Source organism: Filicampus tigris, chromosome 4 (assembly GCF_054856515.1).
Source record: "Filicampus tigris isolate MCC_2025a chromosome 4, RoL_Ftig_1.0, whole genome shotgun sequence".
NCBI classification, from domain to species: Eukaryota; Metazoa; Chordata; class Actinopteri; order Syngnathiformes; family Syngnathidae; genus Filicampus; species Filicampus tigris.
Window position 1 is genome coordinate 14894223 of NC_141220.1, and position 18866 is coordinate 14913088.

An 18866-nucleotide genomic window follows, 5' to 3' on the forward strand; every position below is an offset into this window, starting at 1 on the left:
GCAAGAGGCTCATGCAACTTATGCAAAATACAGTTTGCTCACGGTACATTTTTGTCATCATTTAAAAAAAAACAAAAAAAAAAACGGAACAGAACGGGTGAATAAAAACAATGGGCAACTGATGTATAAAAAGCACCATCAGGACATTTTTAATGGACAAAACATACGTTGTGTGTCACTTTCATAACCCCATTCTAAAAAGTTTTAAATGAAATAAATTCATGCAGGATAAAAAGGCTGCTGAGGTAATTCCCAATGATGATGTCATCCCTGCTATCAAAGCAATTGTTGCTGCTTGCTTGTTTACTGCATCAGTGTGCAGTAAAAATGTAAACATGACTACAAAAGGGCACCAAGGAAGTTGTTGCTGTGTGGAAAAAAGATTTGGAACAAACTTATTTAGTTAAGGTTCAAGTACGTCAATATACTTTTGTCTTCATAGACTGGAGATGAGTAGTAGTAGTAGAAAGTATTGGGACACAACACCCAATTAAAAAGGTGGACAAAAATATTGAGATGTCCACAACCACTTTTTAATTAAGAGTCGCATTGCTATGAACTTATCAGTGCTTATTTCCACTCTGTGGACAAAAGTATTGCAACAACGGACAATCACATAAAGAGAAGTGTCCCAATAGTTATGTCTATATATTGGAGATTAGATCATGGACAAAGGTATTGGGCTGCCTGTTAGTTAAAAAAATGCCCTATGTCTTAATATGTAATTGTCTTATATCTCAACACTTTTGTCCAAACACAGTACAGATGAAAGTAGACAAAAGAATTGAGACACACCTCTAAATTTAACATGGACAAAGTATTAAGACGCAGCACAACCCCTTACAGAGGTGTCTTTTTTTGTCCACTCTCATCTCAATGGACAAAAACTATTCATACATACAACAGGCCCTGAACTAAGAGGCGAGCCCCAATACTTTTGTCCATAGAATGACGTTGAGTCGGAATGTAAACGGTACAATAAACCAATGCTAAGAAAGTTAGCATTTCCGTTCCATTATCCTGTTCCACTTTCTGGTTTTCTGCTGATCTCAGATGGTGCGGACTTCCAGGTTCAGAGCCCATTTTCTCCATGGACAGTCAACATTTTCTGCCGTGGAGATCATCATACCACAATTAAATTTTAAAACCAGTGCAGAAAGAATATTCTGCAAAAATGTCTACAAAGTCTACCTAGGCATGTATATTCCACTAAGGAAGAAATGTAAAAAAAAAAAAATCTGTAACAATTTGTCCCTATACAGTTGGGGCTTGGCTAGCTCCTAAATCTTCTCCTTCTCCTTTTCCTCCTCCTCTTTCTCCTGCACTTAGGTCTGGAATCTGATCAGCACACGATTGTGTCATCCCCTGTCCGTCGGGTAGTTGAGAAATCTTTGACGAGTTCGCTTCCTGTCCTCCGTCTTCTGCTGGGATGAGAGAGAAACCGTTACTTGTTTCTCACACTCATGCATGAGCTGCTGTTGACTACACCTCACACTCAAACACTCACGCACCGCCCCACCAAGCACGCCTCTTAAAAGGCACATGCTCATACACGGACACTAAAATATGTATATTTTAGGTGGGCATTCCGTCAGACTGACGAATACAGGTCCGTCATTGACGGACAGGTCCGTCATTGGCGGACGCCCGTTTTGCTGATGATAGACGGGACACCTTTTAAAAATGATAGACTGACGAATGACAGAGGTGGGTTTTCATCCGTCAGTGTAATCATCACTAACCGGACCGTCAATCCGTCACTGGCGGACGCCTGTCTTTCCGATATTTATTGGCGGGCGGACGGACTGATGGACCCATGGAACTTGGACAGACTAACTGACGGACGTAAGTGGCGCACTGATAATTACAATACAGTTCATCATGAAAAATGACGAATGACTGCCCAGCAAAATGTGTTAAAATTCCCACCTCCGACTTTTTCCGAAATTTTGGAACAAACCTTGGTATGGTTGTGATGTCATTATTCTGTCAATCTGCGCAATGTCAAGATATAATTTGTTCAACAAGTCCTAATCGGATCAGTATTATTACTGTCCATGAAAACAGTGCATCCATCCAATCATAATTTTAACCCGACCTCTGATTGGATTAAAGAAATTTTTGTCCATGTACACATAGCCAGTTTCTGGTTTTGGTTAGGCATATCTAATTTAGAGAACTGATTAAAACAGTTTTGATGAGAATTTAAACATTGTCATCAGAATATAAAATAAACTCATACAAAAACATATACACTAGCATTGTGAGGACATTTGTCATTTCTTTCAGATTTCAGATGAATTTAACCAATAATTCTAGTGAATGAATTTAAGGGATGGTCAATACCACTTTTCTCCAACCAAAGCCAGTAACAGTATTCATTTTTCAGTACTCACCAATAATTGTGGTTGTGTCTTTCTGGCTTACATGATGACTCGCTGACGTGTCTAACAGCTGCAGTGTAGCACCAACTACTGGCGAGGAGGACTTACTGTTCTTTTTTTTCAAGTATCGGTGGCTAGTATCAGCAGCCTTCATAGGTACTGGCCCATCCATAATCAAGTTACTAAATTCTAGATGGGGGTTAAACTTTTTCTTAGCTGTTAAGATCATTTTCTATTTTCTAGAGTGCTTAAGCTTACTAGTGACATCTTGTATTTTGTTGTGTGTCATTATTTGTCCTAAAGCTTCCATACAAGAAGTGTGTGCCTACCAGCATTGTTTTGCTGGCTTGGTGAGGATGCAAAATGCCCGTTGGCCTGATTATGACATCCCTCGGCCGGCGGCTCGCCATAAGCTCCGCCGTAGGCGTCCTCGTAGCCGGGATCGTACTGCTCCTCCTTGATGGCCACTCTCTTGGCGTCCTCTGCGGGGACGGACGGTAAAATAAACACAAAGCTGCAATGTGCAACATGGATGGCTTCCCGATTGGCGTACCCTTGGCCAGCTGTAGGTTGAATGAGTAGTTGATCTCTTCGATCTCCCTGGGCCGCTGATTGCCCCGCAGGTGGTCGCGCAGCTCTCGCAGCTTGATGTAGAAGTGCACTTTGTCCTGAGCGCGAGGGAACTGCGCGCAGCGAGCGCTGGAGGATGGCATCAGGTACAGAGCCTGACGACGGCATGAGAAAAAAAAAAAAAAAAAAAAAAAGGTAAAATATTTGCTTAGACTCTTAGTAGGGCTATGGAAAATGGAATTGCATTTTTTTTGCTTCAATATTGTGATTGTGATCTAATATGCAATCATTTTTTCAAGATCCTTTTCTAATATATTTTCAACAAACAAGCGATGAATTAATCTTTATTAGAACAAAACAAAATCAGATTGATTACACATTATAGTACACTGAGATTACTGCAAATGAAGCATTACTTTATAGGCAAGACATCTTATCTACTACGTACTATCACAGGTGTAGACTTAATCAAAACTTTGATGTGCAGTCTTGTAAGTGTTCACCACAACCAAATTCTGTCACACAAGTGTGGCATTAACATATACCGGTCGGTATAAACTGCACTGTAAATCACTAAGAAATCACACAAACAAAAGTGCAGATTTCAACAACGATGCAATACAAACAAATCTGTGGCTTTACCACCTCAACATATCCAACTTTTCATGTTTCATGAAACATATGTGAACATGTTGGCTGGATTTTTTAAATCACTCAACGCAAGGAAATGAAAGCCCCCTCATGTAGCTACAGTATCTCTCTCTTGTATTGGACCTCGCTGTTACTATGAAGGCTGGCAGGATGTTTACTCACCACCTCACAGTCGGGGATCTTGTGCGGCTGCAAACCAAACTCCAGCGTCTTTGGTTTTTTACCAAATAGTTCTCGACAGAACATTTCGTATATGCCTGGAAGAAAGTGAAGGGGAAAAATTGGTCTCATGTAAAAATAAGTGCTTGGTTCAATGAATGATGGTGTAAACAGCTGTCAAAATAACAATATTGTACAAGACTTACACTTTCCGTTGAATACAGCAATGAGAGGTTTGTATTTCATCAGTTTCTCCACTAGAATTTTGCCCCCTTCTCGCAGCTCTTTACTGTGGGGACAAAAACGAGGAAGGTCCAACAGCTTTTCAACAACAAATAACGTAAAGTTGTTACCTACCTTGATAGGTCTTTACTACCCGGCGTTGCCCTGGCAACCATGTTGGTGAAGCCCATTTTGTACTTGCCAGGCAAAGTGGTGTCGTGCATGTGGTTGAGCTGCTCTTCGGTGAATCCTGAAAGGAAGAGGCACTTCCCTAGGAAGAAAAACAAAACAAAAAAAAGTCACGTCAACGTCACTTGAGCAAGCAAAATCTCCCAAAAATATTTTTCTCACAGGGTGTTTTGCGTGCATCTGCTACTTTTTTTTTTTTTTACTAATTTAAGAAATGTTAATACTATTTTTAATGAAATTCTCAATGCGGAATATTCTCCTTTTAGCTTTTAGATGAAGTCGATTTTTATTTTCTGTTGTGGCATATTTAGTTTAGAGCCTTTTGCAATGAACAGTGGTCCAGTGGCACGCGAGTCATCATTCTGTCTTTATTTCTGGCCGACCCAGTCCGTCCGTCATTGGCGGCGACGACAGCCAATCAGTGCCGAGTTCGTACTTAGGACCTCACACGCAGGTGCAGCAGAAGCAGACATGGAAATGTTTTGGAAATGGCATGTTTTGTTTAGTGACTACTACTGTATGTAATATACATATTTTTATTCACTTTACAATTCGTCATTATGACTTTTTAAAAATGTTATCGTCATCTACAAATTTTAAAAATCAAATGCGCCCCTGCTCTAGGCTAACAAATGGTGCCCAAGGGTAAATTTAAATTGGGGTCTTCTTTAGCAATGACCCAGTTTTACAAAACCACACTTACAAAAATGATTTCCAGGACCCGGAAACCATCGTCCGATGTAAGCAGCCATCAACCCTGGATTAATACCAATCTGCGAAAAAAAAAGATTTTTTACGAAATTATACCAAATTATGTCTGCTTGCCTTTTAAAGTAATATCGACAAATTCTGCTCACAATGACATAGTCCAGATTGTAGTCCAGCAGGTCCGGCAGGGTCTTTTTCATCACCTCCTCCTCCGTCATGCCCTTGAAACGATCCACTTTCCTCTTCACCTTCTTGAAGCTCTCGTCAATCTTCTCCTGCTTGCCGTCGGCCGCCTGGCCCTCGGCACCCTTCTTGGGCTTCGGGCCCGGTTTGGCCTTGGGCGCTTTAGGTTCCTTTGGAGGCTTGGGTTCCTTTGGAGGCTTGGGTTCCTTCGGGCGCTTGGGTTCTTTCGGGGGCTTGGGTTCCTTCGGGGGCTTGGGTTCCTTCGGGGGCTTGGGTTCCTTCGGGACCTTGGGAGCCTTTGGCGGCTTGGGTTCCTTGGGTTGAGGTGGCCGGCCTCGCTTTTTGGGCGGGGCTGCGTGGAGGAGTCAACAAAGTCTGTTATTGCAAACAATTGTAGAGATTGTGTTGTTTGACAAATTATCTTGCTTGGTCTAATTAAAACCTGGAATTTAAACAGGGGTGTGTAGACTTTCTAAATCCACTATACGTTTTGTCAGGTTTGCAGGCTCCTGCTGTTCCATCATGGGCTGAGGATGAACAATGTGTGGTGTAGCTGCCACTGCTCCCCCCGTGTGTGCCTCTGGGTAGTGCGGCGGATGGTTGTAGGTTGAATATTGGGCTTGCAGGGCTTGGAACTGCTGAGCCGACTGAATCCTGAGGCATGAAATTGAGAATAAAGGAGGGAAGAATCTGCTAAAATCTATTTCTCTTGATGCTCCCAAAGCAAAACACCATCAAAACAATGCACATAAAACTTTAAATCATAACATGAACAAAACAAATTGGATTTAAAAAAAAAAAAAGAAAGTTTATCATACTTGATGGTTATTTTATTTGGCCCATATAGTGCAACTCACCACTGTTGCAGATACTCCGAGGAGCCAACAGGCAGGGATCCATTCATCTTATTGTCCATCTTGTGGATGCTTTAACTTAATTAAATAAATAAACCGACATGCATAGTGAGGGACAAGATGGAAATGGCACATGCAATAAACGCATGATTTACTAACAAAATCCAAACACAAAGACAACAGATGACAAATTAAATGTTTTTTTATTTTTTATTTTATTTCACTCTGTGAAACTATCAAACCGTCTGACCGACATTCTGGATCACAATCACTCACACGCCACATAGACAGATTGAAATTCCAAACAGCACTAATAATTTACAAAATTGATAATATTTAACAGCTAGATATTTTTAGAGCCGGGATGGACGGTTATAACTTAAGTGGGAAATATACCTTCACAATTATAATTTCATACGAACAGGAAAATATTATGAATTTCATTCTGTGGGGTGAGACTTATACAAAGATAAAACAAAAGAACATGGATAAATCAAGAATCTGGACTTCTTTCCATTCCTTTCAGAGAATAGAAAACTTTTGTATAGTCTTTCATCGTCTATGGTTGATTTGTTTTTTTTTTTCATGTTTAAAATAAAGTTTCAAATATAATTGCATTTAACACAATAGAACTGTCATGTGTCATCAAATGTATCCAAACATCGCCTACAAGTGAGCACTTTGCAAAAATGAAATACCCTTCTTTCTTCCACGGCTAAAGGCTAACAATGCTAACAACAAACCAGAATGTAAACCTCACTTGTAAATTATATTTTATTTTATTTTTTTATACAAGTGGCGAAACCGTTAACAAACCTTTGAGGAGCAAAACAAGTAATTCTCATTCAGTATTAAATTGTGGAAATTAAAAACTATTTGTAAACGAAAATAGACACAGGTGCCATACTACAACTACAGCTAATGTTAGCCACCAGCTAGCAGCTAAGCTATCACGGATGAATGATTTCGTTTATGTAGTAGAATGGTAAGCAAAAACAGCGCAACAGTTGAGAAAGTAAACATGCATGAGACGTACCTAGTTAACGGCTAGTTTTATCCGGGCGGGGAAATAATATTATTTACCCCACTTATGCCGCTATTTATTCAGAACATTGGAGGAGCTTCAGGGCAACAAAGACGTGACAGCGCAGTACCAGTCAACTTTGACACGAGACGATTCCAAGTCAGAGACGTAGGGGTCAATAAAAAGAGATATCAAAATAAAATAAATCAGCGACGCTATTTAAATTACTTTATGCGACAGATATACTTGTTTAGTTTTACAAAATGTATATGACTGTTTGAATAGTCATTTAATTATCGTGTTTGTGAAGAAAATTTGAAAAACGGAATATATCCCCCTTAATTTACTATTGGTTTGAGCAAGTCGGCTTTTAAACGTGACGACGATTTCTATTGGCTGAAAGGTTGTGATGTTTGAAATCTGCGACGTAGTGTATTCTTGCAGGCAGTAAGAAGTGAGCAGCGCTGCATCTAGGGTTTTTAATGAAACGTAATTTACATTAAAAATATACTTTGTACTCAGCTATCTGGTTTCTGTATGCACGAGGGCTATTAAAATAAGGTGAATTTTTCGGGATAAGGACTTCTAATACAGATAGAAGCTTACTTTTTTTCTGTTATACTTTTTTCACATGGATTTAATTTATTTTGCAAATTTAAAAAAAAATGGGAGTTTTGGCGATTAACAAAGATGGCCGACAAAGATGCATGCTCCAGGATTGAATAGCAGTCAGTTATCAAGTTTTTGGTTGCTGAAGGGTGCAAACCAGTTGAAATTCAGAAGAGAATGTCAACTGTGTATGCTGCCACGTTTCAGATGAAAAAATGTCTACAAGTGTGCTAAATAAGGACGGCGCAGTGTTGAGGATGGAGACAGGCTTGGGAGACCTATAGAAGTGAGGTCTCCTGAGGTGATCGAATCAATGACCTTGTTCAGTCTGACAGAGGTTGACATTGCAAGGACTTTGAGCTTAGCTGTTGGGACAACACACAAAATTATCCATGATGACCTTGACTACTCGAAGGTCAGCTGCCGGTGGGTGCCAAAGATGCTTACTGCAGGGCACAAACAGCGGAGGGTCAAGTTGTCCCAGCAGTGACTCTCCCGCTATGAGAAGGATGGTGATGAGTTTCTGAAGAAGGCGGTCACATGTGACGAGACATGAGTTTGGTACTATGAGCCTGAATCCAAATGGCAGTCCATGGAGTGGAAGCACGCAGGCTCTGCGATAAAGAAGTTCAAGTCCCAGCGGTCCACGAAGAGAGGAACGAAATTTGTGAGCAACTGGCTAAGACATCAGTCCAAAGATTTCTACGCTGAGGGAATACGGAAGCTTGTGCACTGATGGGAAAAATGTGTGACAGTGCTGGGAGACTGTTGAAAAATAAAAATAAGCTTCTCTCTGTATTAGAAGTCCTTATACCCCAAAATTCACCTTATTTATTGAATGACCCTTGTATGTATGTATTTATGGATTAATACAAGCATTGTTTTTTTTGTGATCTACATTTCCAACAAATAAAAAATTGACAAAACACGGGTTTTTCCATTCAAATGTAGATTTTAAAATCCACAAACAACTTAAGATGGGAATTGGTCTTCATTACGATTTTAATAGAAATCGTAGTGGAATTATTTGTTTTCACAGATGGTACACATAAAATTCCATTATTTCAAAATACAGTACAAAAATAAGTAACCAAAGAGAAAAAAAAGATGATACCAAATGCAATAAATAGTGGAAAATATTACACCTAGTACAGTACATGCACAGTGAGGGGTAGGATCAAACAGTTGTGTGCAGTCCTTTTTTTAGTGCATTCCACTAAAATTCGGCATTAAACTGTGCGATTCCTCTTGTGTGTCGATTCCAGTTTGCAATTGCCCTGAAAATGTCACTTCAGTAAAAATTTCCTTGATTGCTTTGCCTCACATTCTCATGCTGACCGCTACAGCTTTCGTACTCGGGATCCATCTGCTCCTCTTTGATGGAAATCCTCTTTGCATCTTCTGCACAACAAACAAGCAATTAAAAAACAAACAAACAAACAAAAAAACAAACGGAAGGATTTTGGAGGTGCTGTTTGTGGCGACGGTTTACCTTTAGCCTGCTGCAGGTTGAAGGAGTAGTCGGTCTCCAGCACCTCGCGGCTGGGCGCAGCACCTTTCATGTGGTCTCGCAGCTCCTTCAGCTTGATGTAGAAGTGCACTTTGTCCTGCGCGCGGGGGAACTGGGCACAACGCGGGCTGGAGGAAGGCATCAAGTAGCACACCTAGATCAAAAGAAACAAGCTAGTGTGCTTTCTCGATGAGTGTTTGTCGTTTGAGGATGTGGCGTGTCACATACTGTTTCAGTGTCTGGGATCTTGTAGGGCTGCAAGCCAAAGTCCAGGTTCTTGGCTTTCACGCCAAAGATTTCCTTGCAGAATATTTCGTAAATACCTAACAGGATAAAAGATGTATTACTAAGTCATACAGACAGAGTACAAGCGATCTGCAGCTTTGAGGAAGTGAAATAATATATTTTTTAAATGTGCTTTTAAGGCCATTTTCCGTGAAATTTAAAGGGAAAGTCAACCCCCCAAAAACATCTTAATAATATGTTCTATGCAGCGCCACTAGTATAAACATGGCATTCGGATTGATATTGTGTTTGTGGAATATGAGTTATATTTTATATGAGATGTTATATGAAAATATGAGTTTTTTTCCCATCTCAGGGGTGGCCATTTTGTCACTTCTATTTACTGAAAATGACATCACAGTTGCTCAGGGCTCAGATAACAACCAATCATGGCTCAGCTTCAGAAAACAGGTGAGCCGTAATTGGTTGTTACACGAGCCCCGAGCAACTGTGATGTCATTACCAGTTGACAGGAAGTGGAAAAATGGCTTCCCCGTGAGATGGCTAAAAATGGGTGGATTTTGCAGCTCAACTCATATTCCACAAATGTAATATTAATCAGAATGTTGTATTTATGCTAGGGAAGCTGCATAGAACATATTATTGTCAACAACATTTTTAGGTCAACTTCCCCTTTAAGACCACTTTACCCCTAAGACTGGTCAACAGCAATTTTGCACAAATCGTTTAATCACGCGACGATGTACCTTTTCCGTTAAAAGCTGCTATCAGCGGCTTGTATTTTTGCAGCTTTTCAAGCAGCTGTCGCCCTCCTTCGCGGATCTCCTTACTGGGAAGAAAACCACGAGAAGCTTAAATGTCTTTTTACATGCAAAAATGCTTCAACAAAACTGCTTAGAGTGCTAGTAACTCCTTTTCTTTTTTCTTAAACATGAGACATAATCACCTGGAAAGGTCTTTGCTGCCAGGCGTGGTCCTCTCTACCATGTTTGTAAAGCCGATGCCATATTTCTCCGGTAGGCTCTCGTCATGCGTGAAGTTCAGCTGCTGCTCAGTGAAACCAGACATAAACAAACACTTCCCTGCAGACAAAGCAGGATAACATTTTCTGTTAATTTATTTGCCTGATTTTGTAAATATGGATATTTCAGAGTTTTCATGTGCAGCTACTGTCCACTTTGGTGCTGTAAAACTGGAATTTCCTCTTTAAAGGATAAATAACTCCCGATTCAGTTTTACTAAACAGTCCATAGTTGACAGAAACGGTTCGCATGTTTGTATTTGTTACGTTGCTTACTGTACACCTGCCCTGGGTGACTATTTTCTGTCAAAATGACTCAAATAAATAAACGTCACTTTCATGTTGTGAATCAACTGGTCACTGCCCAACAAAAATGCACACATGTGCGAATACTCCAAATGTGCTTCTTTTTATAACACTTCTTCATACTAGTGCAGGGGTATATTTTGAAGTAAAAATGTACATTGTGAATTTAAAATATATTTATTTTTCCAATAAAAAAAAGTAAGTTAAAATAACATTTAAAACTGTAAATGAAAAGAAAGCAATTTAAAAAAATAATACAAATATAAATGTACGTACACACATTACAAATAAACGATTTTAAATTTAATTCAATTTATAAAGTGTTTTTTTTTAAATATTAATTTCATATTGTGAAGCAAATGTTCACTGTCTAACAAAAAGCAGACATCTGCTGTTAGTTTTGTTTTTGAGTTAAAAAAAAAAAAGCTTCCTTGTTCGACCAAAATAAATACTTATATCTTATAGTTAATAATTTAAAATGTAGACATACAGAAATGGTTGCCAGGGTTGGGGTAGTGGTGTCCTTTGTAGGCCGACAACAGCCCTGGGTTAATTCCAATCTGAGGAGAAACATCAGGGGGTTACCATGGAAACGCATCCAAAAGGAAAACCACACGCTCTTCAGTCAAAAACCTGGCCGCGCTTCTTCTGAGAATTGTGCACGACTGAGGAATTCGAATACGGTATTCTCTTTACAACTCACGATCAAAATGTCAAGATTGTAGGTAATAACGTCAGGCAGCGTTTTGGCCATAACCTCAGCCACTGACATGCCGTTGAAGCGGTTCAGCGTCCTTTTAGCCTTCTTTGCCGCCGCCTCGCTCGCATCCTCCTCTTCTTCTTTCACCGCTCCTCCTCCTTCTCGCTGAATCTTGGGCGGGCGGCCTCGCTTTTTCTTCACCGGCGTCACCACTAAGAAAAAAATGTTTGCATATTATGGAAAATGTACTCTATCATACATTGTATACAAAGCCCAACGCCATTCATCCATCCATTTTCTTTAGTGATCGTCCTCAGGGAATGGTTTAAAAATGTGAAAAAAAAAGACAGTCTCCATGAAAAGCACATTACATTGACCTTGAGGTGGAGTAGCAGGTGGGGGTTGGTGGTGAACATTCAGCTCCTCTTGCTGTGTTGTGTGTTGATACTGAGGTTGGTGTTGTTGTACAGCATGTTCATACTGAGGCTGCTGCTGTACTGTATATTGTTGTTGCTGTTGCTGCAGGTAAGCAGGATGCTGATCTTGCTGCTGCTGCTCCTGCTGGTAGACGGGCTCCTGGTTATGGGAGTAGTTCTGATAAAACTGCTCTTGATAGAGAGGCTGCTCCCTGTGCACCGACAGTTCAGCCATGACGGGCTCATCCCTGGGGCCCTCGCTGTAGTGGTTGTGGTGAAACATCACGTGCTGCACCTCGGGGTGCTGCTGGCTTGACTGGTACCTTGAAACAAGATTGTAAGAATTTAGGCTATATCCTTTACATGAGCATGAGGTCCAAGTACTAGTATGCTCATTGTCCTCACTAGTAAGACAAGTCAAGTAGTGCACAGTTTTGCCTCCCTGGTGACATGTATTTGTCCTACTAATGTGCTGAAATATCATCCATGTTACAAAATAATGTTCTACTAGTTGCCTGTAGTTCTGCACTTGTGTGTAATTTGGGGATGTGGGGGTGCTAGTGATGCCCAATATAATATTTGTTAATATTTTAAATATTAACAAATAAATAACAAATATTATTTATAATACTTGTTTTACTCATTTGCTAGCGTGTGCATTTAATATTAGCATTACGCAACGGAGACAACTTGGCTTCCTGGGGGCGTTGCCACGGTGGTTGGGGACCCCTGCTCTATACAATGTAATTTAAGAACAAATGTAAAAAAATTTTTTTTTTAAACTGAAAAATTGCCATTAATTTCTTGCAATGCTAAGGAAAAATGCTACATTGGGACATATGTATAGGTCTCTTTTTTTTTCATTTGTCATTGTTATTTTTTTTCATTTTATCAAAAGTTCTAGTTGTATCGGTACCTGGTATCGGTAGCACTGATTACTCAAGTTGAGTACTCTAATTCTATCAGTCTGAAAAAAGTAGTATTGAATATCCCTAGCCAAACTGCCTTACCAGTGAGGACAAAGAGCATACTAGTTCATGGACCTTATGTTAGATAAATGCTCAAACTAGTCTCCTTAAAAGAGTATGACACAAGAGGGCAATTTATATCTGGTGGTCAATGAAGACACATGGCGAATGCACAACAACAGTTACATACACTCCCTAGAATACTCAAAAAGTTGGGGAAATTGGGCGTTGGGGTGAAAGTTCAGAATGAACCTAAAACGCACTACATCCTTTGACCTTCTGTAAACATATGTAAGCACATGTGCAACTATTCAGTATTTAAGTACTCTTTGCACAATTTATTTTCTAATAAGGGGCTGAGCAGCAACCATCAACCATTCGCGCTCACAATCACAACTAGGGACAATTGAACAGTTGGACAGTTTAGAGGTCAAATTAAGTTAAAATACTTTTAGGTTCATCCTAAAATTTCACCCAAATGTCGAACAGTAGTATTTTTTTAAAATGAATAGTGCATATAGATATATAATCAACATGCAAAATGAAATAAAATAAAAATGAAATTGCTCACAAATTGTGTTGTTAACTATTATTACATCATGTGAATGATTCCGCCTGTAGATTGCATTTAACTGCATTCACGAAATAACCAATAAAAATGAAAAATGACAAGCCGAGATGATGATAGCATTCCTCGGACAGAGGCCACTTGCAGCGACAACTCACCACTGCTGGAAATAATCCGTGGGCACCGTCAACGGTGTAAACTCGTTTTCCTCCATACTAACTGTCGATTTACTTCACAAGAACATCAACATTCACTGGGTTGCCGTTAGCTTAGGCGTGAGAACAACGCGGAGCTAAACTGTGTAAAAAAAGAGCGCATTGCAATGCTAGCATGACAAGTACCATCGACGAATAATGTCACTTGTCGCTTTACGTTACTTTTAACAGACAATTTTAAATACTATGCCTCTTGTGGGATAAAACAATTAAATATATGCCAAATTTGACATACCTGTCATACATTTTAAGGCTTCCGATTTTGAGACGAGGGGGAAGGGAAGCGATTCCAAAACAAAGCGCACTGAAACTTTGCGACGCGTCCGACTACTGCCACCTAAAGGTCGGCAGGCGCACTATTTCCTTCTTCTTAACGTAACCCGGAAGTAATCTCTTCGCATGTGACCTGTTCATGTCCCGATGACCGGTGGTCCTTGAGAACTCTAATTGTGAACAACGTGTTTACGTGTGTAGTCATAGAATAATCCCGAAAGGTTAGTATTTATAGGTAAAACTGTGGAGTGTTTACTCTGTTAGTCGTCACTTTAGTAAAACCTGAGCATTATGACCAGGTAGCTTTTCAGTTTCGCAATATGCAATGTTGACATATGACATTGATAGCATGATACATGTTTGTGTTGGTTCACAGTTCGCAAGTGTGCATGGTGTTCCGCGGTGAAAAATGCCTGCTGGGGTGTCGTGGGCTCGTTACCTGAGGTTGTATGGAGCCAGTATATTGGCCATGTTTGCAGGGGCACAGGCGGTCCACCAGTACTACTTACCTGACCTGGTGAGAATTTAATATTTCATATTCGCAAATGTATACTTACGTGGGGGTGATTTTCACCAATTATTGACCAATCTGAAGTGTTGAAAATGGCTTGCAATATTGACACTGCAATGTTAATGGTTGAACAAACATGGTGTTTTGGGGCTCTCCTGAAAATTGATCGTTTTGGAATTACGTGGATTCCGCCCTACCCCAGCAATTATACAATTATCAGTAGTGTTCTGAAATGTTTGATCTTCCATATACCGGTATCATAATCGAGCCAATTCTGGCCTAAAGCGCTATATAAGTGCACAGTCACACCTATTTTACCATTTATTTTAAGGTATTGGGGAGGCTACCGATACCAGCCACAGATACTTAAGGCAAAACAAATCAGACATTGAGTTAGTCTTCCTCGACAGTAGTTGCCGTTATACTGCGGCAGTTTCACACATCGGTGAATCTTCATTTCCGTGAGAAAAGAAGGTCTTGTTCACAATTGTTTGCCATTATGTACGTAATTTAATATATCGAAAGTACTAGCGGTATCGGTAAGGATTTAATGGGTGAATACTCTTACTCGTATCTGTCTGGGAAAAAAAAGTGTTATGTTCAATTTTTTAAAATGTTCAAAATATAAGTTTTATTTTATGAGCTGTTCAAGTCAATTTTCCCTTTAAAAGTTGTGCACATCAGATCAGATCATTTGTTTCTGAAAATGTATTTTTTTCCTCTTTCATCAGAGTATACCAGAGGTCCCGCCAAATCCTGGCGAGCTTCAGACTGAATTACTCGGCTTCAAACTCAGAGCAGCAACCAGACAGCAGCAGATGGAAGGAAAACCCAACCCATGATGAACTAAGATGTGGAAATAATATAGAATGGAAATATCCTCAGGGCAATGAATGCTTATAACATATAGTAGTTTTCTGACCCGTCCTTTTCAACATGCATGGAGGAAGACGACGCAGTGGGGACATCAAATGGACTTTTCAGAGTTTGTCGTTTATTTTGAAAGGGACAGAGCATGCCAAAATGTCAAAAAAAGCCTGCTTCAACAGCTGAACTTTATTTGAGGTTATCCAGCACTTTAAATGGTGGCAGTTGTGTGCTGACTCCCATGTAACAGGAGTTTGAATTGGTTAATACTGAACACAGCTATTTCATCGACAAGTTTAACCCATTAAGGACAGGAGCGTGTAACCGCATTTCTACCACTAGAGCCGGGAGCACTGTTGTGTCTTTCTACCTTTCAAGCCGGGAGAGCGGATATGTCTGTGTCTTTTTTTTTTAATACAATTCTCCATCTTTTAGCCAATTAAATGCATCAGAATATACACGTGACGGTGTTGCGAGACCGCGGAGGATGTCCGAGCCGTAGGCTAATGGCGGATGCCGTCGATCGCCGGGAGCTCTGAAATAAGTAACGGCGGTGATATATAGACGCGCTTGTGGACTTTGAACATGTTGAATGTGATAAGCTATGGTTTGTAGACAATGACAATATTGACGTCTTTGTAACAGAAGAGAGGATGGTAATTACCACTTTTTTTTTTGTAATTAAGATAGTGCTTCTCTTGCACTGACACGTTATTTTTACATCTTCGATTGAAACAGTAAATAATAAACTGCCTGTGTGAAAGCCACATGTCTAAGCTCTCTAATTTTGGGGGAATTATGTTTCTGTCTGCTACAGGGGCTGAGATATTAATTATTTTCTAAGTGTTGCATTTCTGGGAAAACTTCAGGTTTTCAAGGGTAATGACAAAGGTGACCTTAGGTTTTGGGGAGCTGTTGAGCCAGGCGCTTTAGGCCTTAATGGGTTAAACTTGTAGGTGAAATAGCTGTGTTCAGTGTTAACCAATTCAAACTATGCATCCATCCATTATCCATACCGCTTATCCTCACAAGGGTCACAGGCGTGCTGGAGCCTATCCCAGCTGTCTTCGGTCAGTAGGCGGGGGACACCCTGAATTGGTTGCCAGCCAATCGCAGGGCACAATTCAAACTATATATACATATATATGAATGCATAATTGATTTCCATGTCTTTTACTTAACCTAACTAAAAGGTGATTTGCAACACAATCTCCTGTGTGTATTTTGCATTCTGTACTCTAAAGCAGGAGTCTTCAATGCTGTTCCCCGAGGGCCGGTTTCTTGGATGTTTTCCATCGCTCCCTGCTGCAACACACCTGATTCCAATACTATAATCAGCAAGCCCTGTAATGATCCCGATCATTTAAATCAGGTGTGTTGCAGCGGGGAGAGATTGGGAAACATCCAGGTAACTGGCCCTCAAGGAACAGCATTGAAGACCCCTGCTCGAAAATGTCCATAGTTGTTACTGTTAGTCTATACCTGTTCATCTATAAGTGCTCTATGATTGGCTGTCGACCAGTTCTAACACAAAAGTCGACTGGGTTCATCTTCTGATCACCCCTAATAAGGTATTATAGAAAATTGATGGATGTGCAAAATTTAAGAAAATCAATCAATAGTGTTTTTCATTTGCCTGTTATGAATGTTATGTGTACGATTTATATATATATATATATATAGAGAGAGAGAGAGAGAGAGAGAGAGAGAGAGAGAGAGAGATAGGTAGATATATTATTATGTATATATATATTATGTAGGTTTGGCAGACATTGCTTTTGTTGGAAGTTACCAAGCAACAATTATTTATGAATGAAATAAACCGGTTTTCTTGTTTTGTATTATTAATGTTTGCAACACATTGTACAATACCATTTTTTGTGATGTGACGTCGTATCCAAGCAACCGACATCAACAAAAAGGATGGAAGGCAAGATGGCTACCGAACGAGAGAAAGAAGCTTCTGCTTATCTGGAAAAACACAAAATCTTCGACCTCATGAAAAACCTCACCAGCATGCTCTTCTTTTATAGACCCGGTTAGCCTTTTATGTATTACAAGCAACTGATCTTTAGGGCACTTTTAGGGGTAAAGACCCGAGTTTACCAGATAGTTAGCAGGTTAGCTAAACTAACAAGTTACCGCTAACTGTTTGACTGTTATATTTTCTCTGTTTAAATAAACTTTTTAACCGTTTTATGTGTGCATTTACTTTCTCAGACTTTTCATGTTTACAAAGTTCAACAAATATTCTGTAAATTTGCAGTACAAATTACCATAAAACTATGCTTATATTCATATAATTGATGATTAATAATTTATTTAACCAAGCGAACTTGGATGCCTTGCCACGCTCCAGTGGTTGGGAATCACTGGTTAGTCAACCTTTTTAGTTTCGCTTTTGACTTATTCTGACTCCCTTGGTTTTTTATTCTTAATATTTTACTTACCTTTAATCCATTAAGCATTTTGTTTACAATTTAAGATTACTCCAGTTTGATTGGACATCACTTCTGATGTATTTTACCACAATTTATTTAGATTTTCTTATTTGTTACTCAATTCGTTTCCTTTTTTTAAAATAAAGTAAACCTCACTATTCATTGTAATATTTATTTTACTCCTAGTGGTTTTATCCGTCAGTCCTACTTTGTTGTTGTTTCAGTTGTTTTGCATCTCAGTTTAAACCGATTTGTCCTTTTCATTCAGATGATCCCAAAGAGTTTCTCATCGAGAAACTGACACAACTAAAACAAGCTCGAGATAGCGGCCAAAAAGCACCCAGTTTGCTCAGCCCTTCCAATCTGGATGCAGTGTTTGGTATAGTGGACCCGGCCAATGAAAGACATGTCACGTTTGCACAGTACAAACAGGGTAAGTGTTACATGTCAAGAAAATATTTATATTTTTTAAATTCTGTTCTGTTAAAAGAGCCTTATTTTCTCCATAGCTCTCATCTCATTGGGCATGAAAGACATCAATGAGTGTCCTGATGGCGTAGACGACGACAAAATATCCTACAGTACTTTCATAACAGAAGGGTAAGAGAGGTTGTGAGAATGTGTTTGTTAAAATTCAATGCTTTAACAATATAACATAATGTTCTCTTATTGTTTCAGGATGCTAAGCTTGGAGAAATGCTCAGCGACATACAAACAACCTTAAACTTCAATGGCAATGTTTTCTCCTAAATTTATTTGTCTGTTTATACCTTTTGCAATGCTGTTCCATTATCTGCTTTTAAACAGACATATATGATTGCATGACATTATTTTATAGCAATGAAAATATGGATAAATAAAAATACCAAAACAGTGAAACATATTTGATATGGTGGAACTTATGTACGGCCCTAAAAACACATAAATAAATGGTGTTGTTTGCTGATACTAAAGAAAAAAACTCTTTTATGTACCGATATTTATTTTTATTTTAGATTGGATTACAATAGATTCAGCTTGTCATTATTATTGTCATTGTCCTTATAAACATCAATGTATTCACATGGACATCATTAATTATTTATAATAACCTATAATACTATAATAATAACATGAAAAATAATTTGAGTATTTTTTTTTTTATATCACGGGTTTTTCAAACTGATACCCAAGAAGTAGCTCCCAAAATGTTTGTGGAGCTAAGCTGATCTACTGCAGGGGTGTCAAACACATTTTTGTCGCGGGCCACATCACAGTTTTGGTGTCCCACG

At 39.3% G+C, this 18866-nt stretch overlaps 4 protein-coding genes across 10 annotated transcripts; 2 read left to right on the forward strand and 2 right to left on the reverse strand.

Annotated features, from left to right (window-relative positions):
• Window positions 1–124: 124 nt before the first annotated feature.
• Window positions 125–7088, reverse strand: LOC147148610 (G/T mismatch-specific thymine DNA glycosylase-like). 3 transcript variants are annotated; one of them, XM_086029059.1, is made up of 11 exons: window positions 6957–7088; window positions 5924–5998; window positions 5554–5720; window positions 5033–5418; window positions 4879–4948; window positions 4122–4257; window positions 3971–4053; window positions 3768–3862; window positions 2938–3109; window positions 2714–2866; window positions 125–1421 (listed from the first exon to the last, which is right to left on the reverse strand). In XM_086029059.1, exons 2-11 carry the CDS (start codon window positions 5980–5982, stop codon window positions 1255–1257), a joined length of 1488 nt encoding a protein of 495 aa, XP_085885185.1. In that variant the 5' UTR covers window positions 5983–5998; window positions 6957–7088; the 3' UTR covers window positions 125–1254. The 3 variants fall into 3 exon arrangements, with proteins under 3 accessions (XP_085885185.1, XP_085885183.1, XP_085885186.1); XM_086029057.1 differs by having other exon boundaries at window positions 125–1424; XM_086029060.1 differs by lacking the exon at window positions 5924–5998 and having other exon boundaries at window positions 125–1424; window positions 6957–7071.
• A 1449-nt stretch (window positions 7089–8537) lies between these two features.
• Window positions 8538–13839, reverse strand: LOC147148611 (G/T mismatch-specific thymine DNA glycosylase-like). Of its 4 annotated transcripts, none has more exons than XM_086029558.1 (10): window positions 13739–13835; window positions 13447–13585; window positions 11714–12075; window positions 11340–11548; window positions 11127–11196; window positions 10256–10391; window positions 10056–10138; window positions 9292–9386; window positions 9046–9217; window positions 8538–8954 (listed from the first exon to the last, which is right to left on the reverse strand). In XM_086029558.1, the coding sequence occupies exons 2-10, from the start codon at window positions 13500–13502 to the stop codon at window positions 8845–8847; spliced, it is 1293 nt and encodes a 430-aa protein (XP_085885684.1). In that variant the 5' UTR covers window positions 13503–13585; window positions 13739–13835; the 3' UTR covers window positions 8538–8844. The 4 variants fall into 4 exon arrangements, with proteins under 4 accessions (XP_085885684.1, XP_085885687.1, XP_085885686.1 ...); XM_086029561.1 differs by having other exon boundaries at window positions 13447–13518; window positions 13739–13815; XM_086029560.1 differs by lacking the exon at window positions 13447–13585 and having other exon boundaries at window positions 13748–13839.
• A 45-nt stretch (window positions 13840–13884) lies between these two features.
• On the forward strand, window positions 13885–16363 carry uqcc6 (ubiquinol-cytochrome c reductase complex assembly factor 6). 2 transcript variants are annotated; one of them, XM_086029655.1, is made up of 3 exons: window positions 13885–13997; window positions 14153–14293; window positions 15019–15921. In XM_086029655.1, exons 2-3 carry the CDS (start codon window positions 14186–14188, stop codon window positions 15127–15129), a joined length of 219 nt encoding a protein of 72 aa, XP_085885781.1. In that variant the 5' UTR covers window positions 13885–13997; window positions 14153–14185; the 3' UTR covers window positions 15130–15921. The 2 variants fall into 2 exon arrangements, with proteins under 2 accessions (XP_085885781.1, XP_085885782.1); XM_086029656.1 differs by having other exon boundaries at window positions 13918–14075; window positions 15019–16363.
• Window positions 16364–16518: 155 nt separating this feature from the next.
• Window positions 16519–18531, forward strand: efcab10 (EF-hand calcium binding domain 10). Its single transcript, XM_086029654.1, has 4 exons — window positions 16519–17192; window positions 17864–18028; window positions 18105–18195; window positions 18274–18531. The coding sequence occupies exons 1-4, from the start codon at window positions 17078–17080 to the stop codon at window positions 18317–18319; spliced, it is 417 nt and encodes a 138-aa protein (XP_085885780.1). The 5' UTR covers window positions 16519–17077; the 3' UTR covers window positions 18320–18531.
• The last annotated feature ends 335 nt before the right edge of the window (window positions 18532–18866 follow it).

Excerpts from the sequence above, each read along its gene's own strand:
- LOC147148610 (XM_086029057.1), bottom strand. The coding sequence starts at position 5,982 with ATGGACAATAAGATGAATGGATCCCTGCCTGTTGGCTCCTCGGAGTAT. Across the intron at positions 4,949-5,032 it reads ACAATCTGGACTATGTCATT|ATTGGTATTAATCCAGGGTT; the intron begins GTGAGCAGAATT and ends TTTTTTTCGCAG. Across the intron at positions 4,258-4,878 it reads GGGTCCTGGAAATCATTTTT|GGAAGTGCCTCTTCCTTTCA; the intron begins GTAAGTGTGGTT and ends TTTTCTTCCTAG.
- LOC147148611 (XM_086029561.1), bottom strand. Across the intron at positions 12,076-13,446 it reads ACGGATTATTTCCAGCAGTG|GTACCAGTCAAGCCAGCAGC; the intron begins GTGAGTTGTCGC and ends TCTTGTTTCAAG. Across the intron at positions 11,549-11,713 it reads ACCTGCTACTCCACCTCAAG|TGGTGACGCCGGTGAAGAAA; the intron begins GTCAATGTAATG and ends TTTTTTTCTTAG.
- uqcc6 (XM_086029655.1), top strand. The coding sequence starts at position 14,186 with ATGCCTGCTGGGGTGTCGTGGGCTCGTTACCTGAGGTTGTATGGAGCC. Across the intron at positions 14,294-15,018 it reads AGTACTACTTACCTGACCTG|AGTATACCAGAGGTCCCGCC; the intron begins GTGAGAATTTAA and ends CTCTTTCATCAG.
- efcab10 (XM_086029654.1), top strand. The coding sequence starts at position 17,078 with ATGGAAGGCAAGATGGCTACCGAACGAGAGAAAGAAGCTTCTGCTTAT. Across the intron at positions 17,193-17,863 it reads GCTCTTCTTTTATAGACCCG|ATGATCCCAAAGAGTTTCTC; the intron begins GTTAGCCTTTTA and ends CTTTTCATTCAG. Across the intron at positions 18,196-18,273 it reads AGTACTTTCATAACAGAAGG|GATGCTAAGCTTGGAGAAAT; the intron begins GTAAGAGAGGTT and ends TTATTGTTTCAG.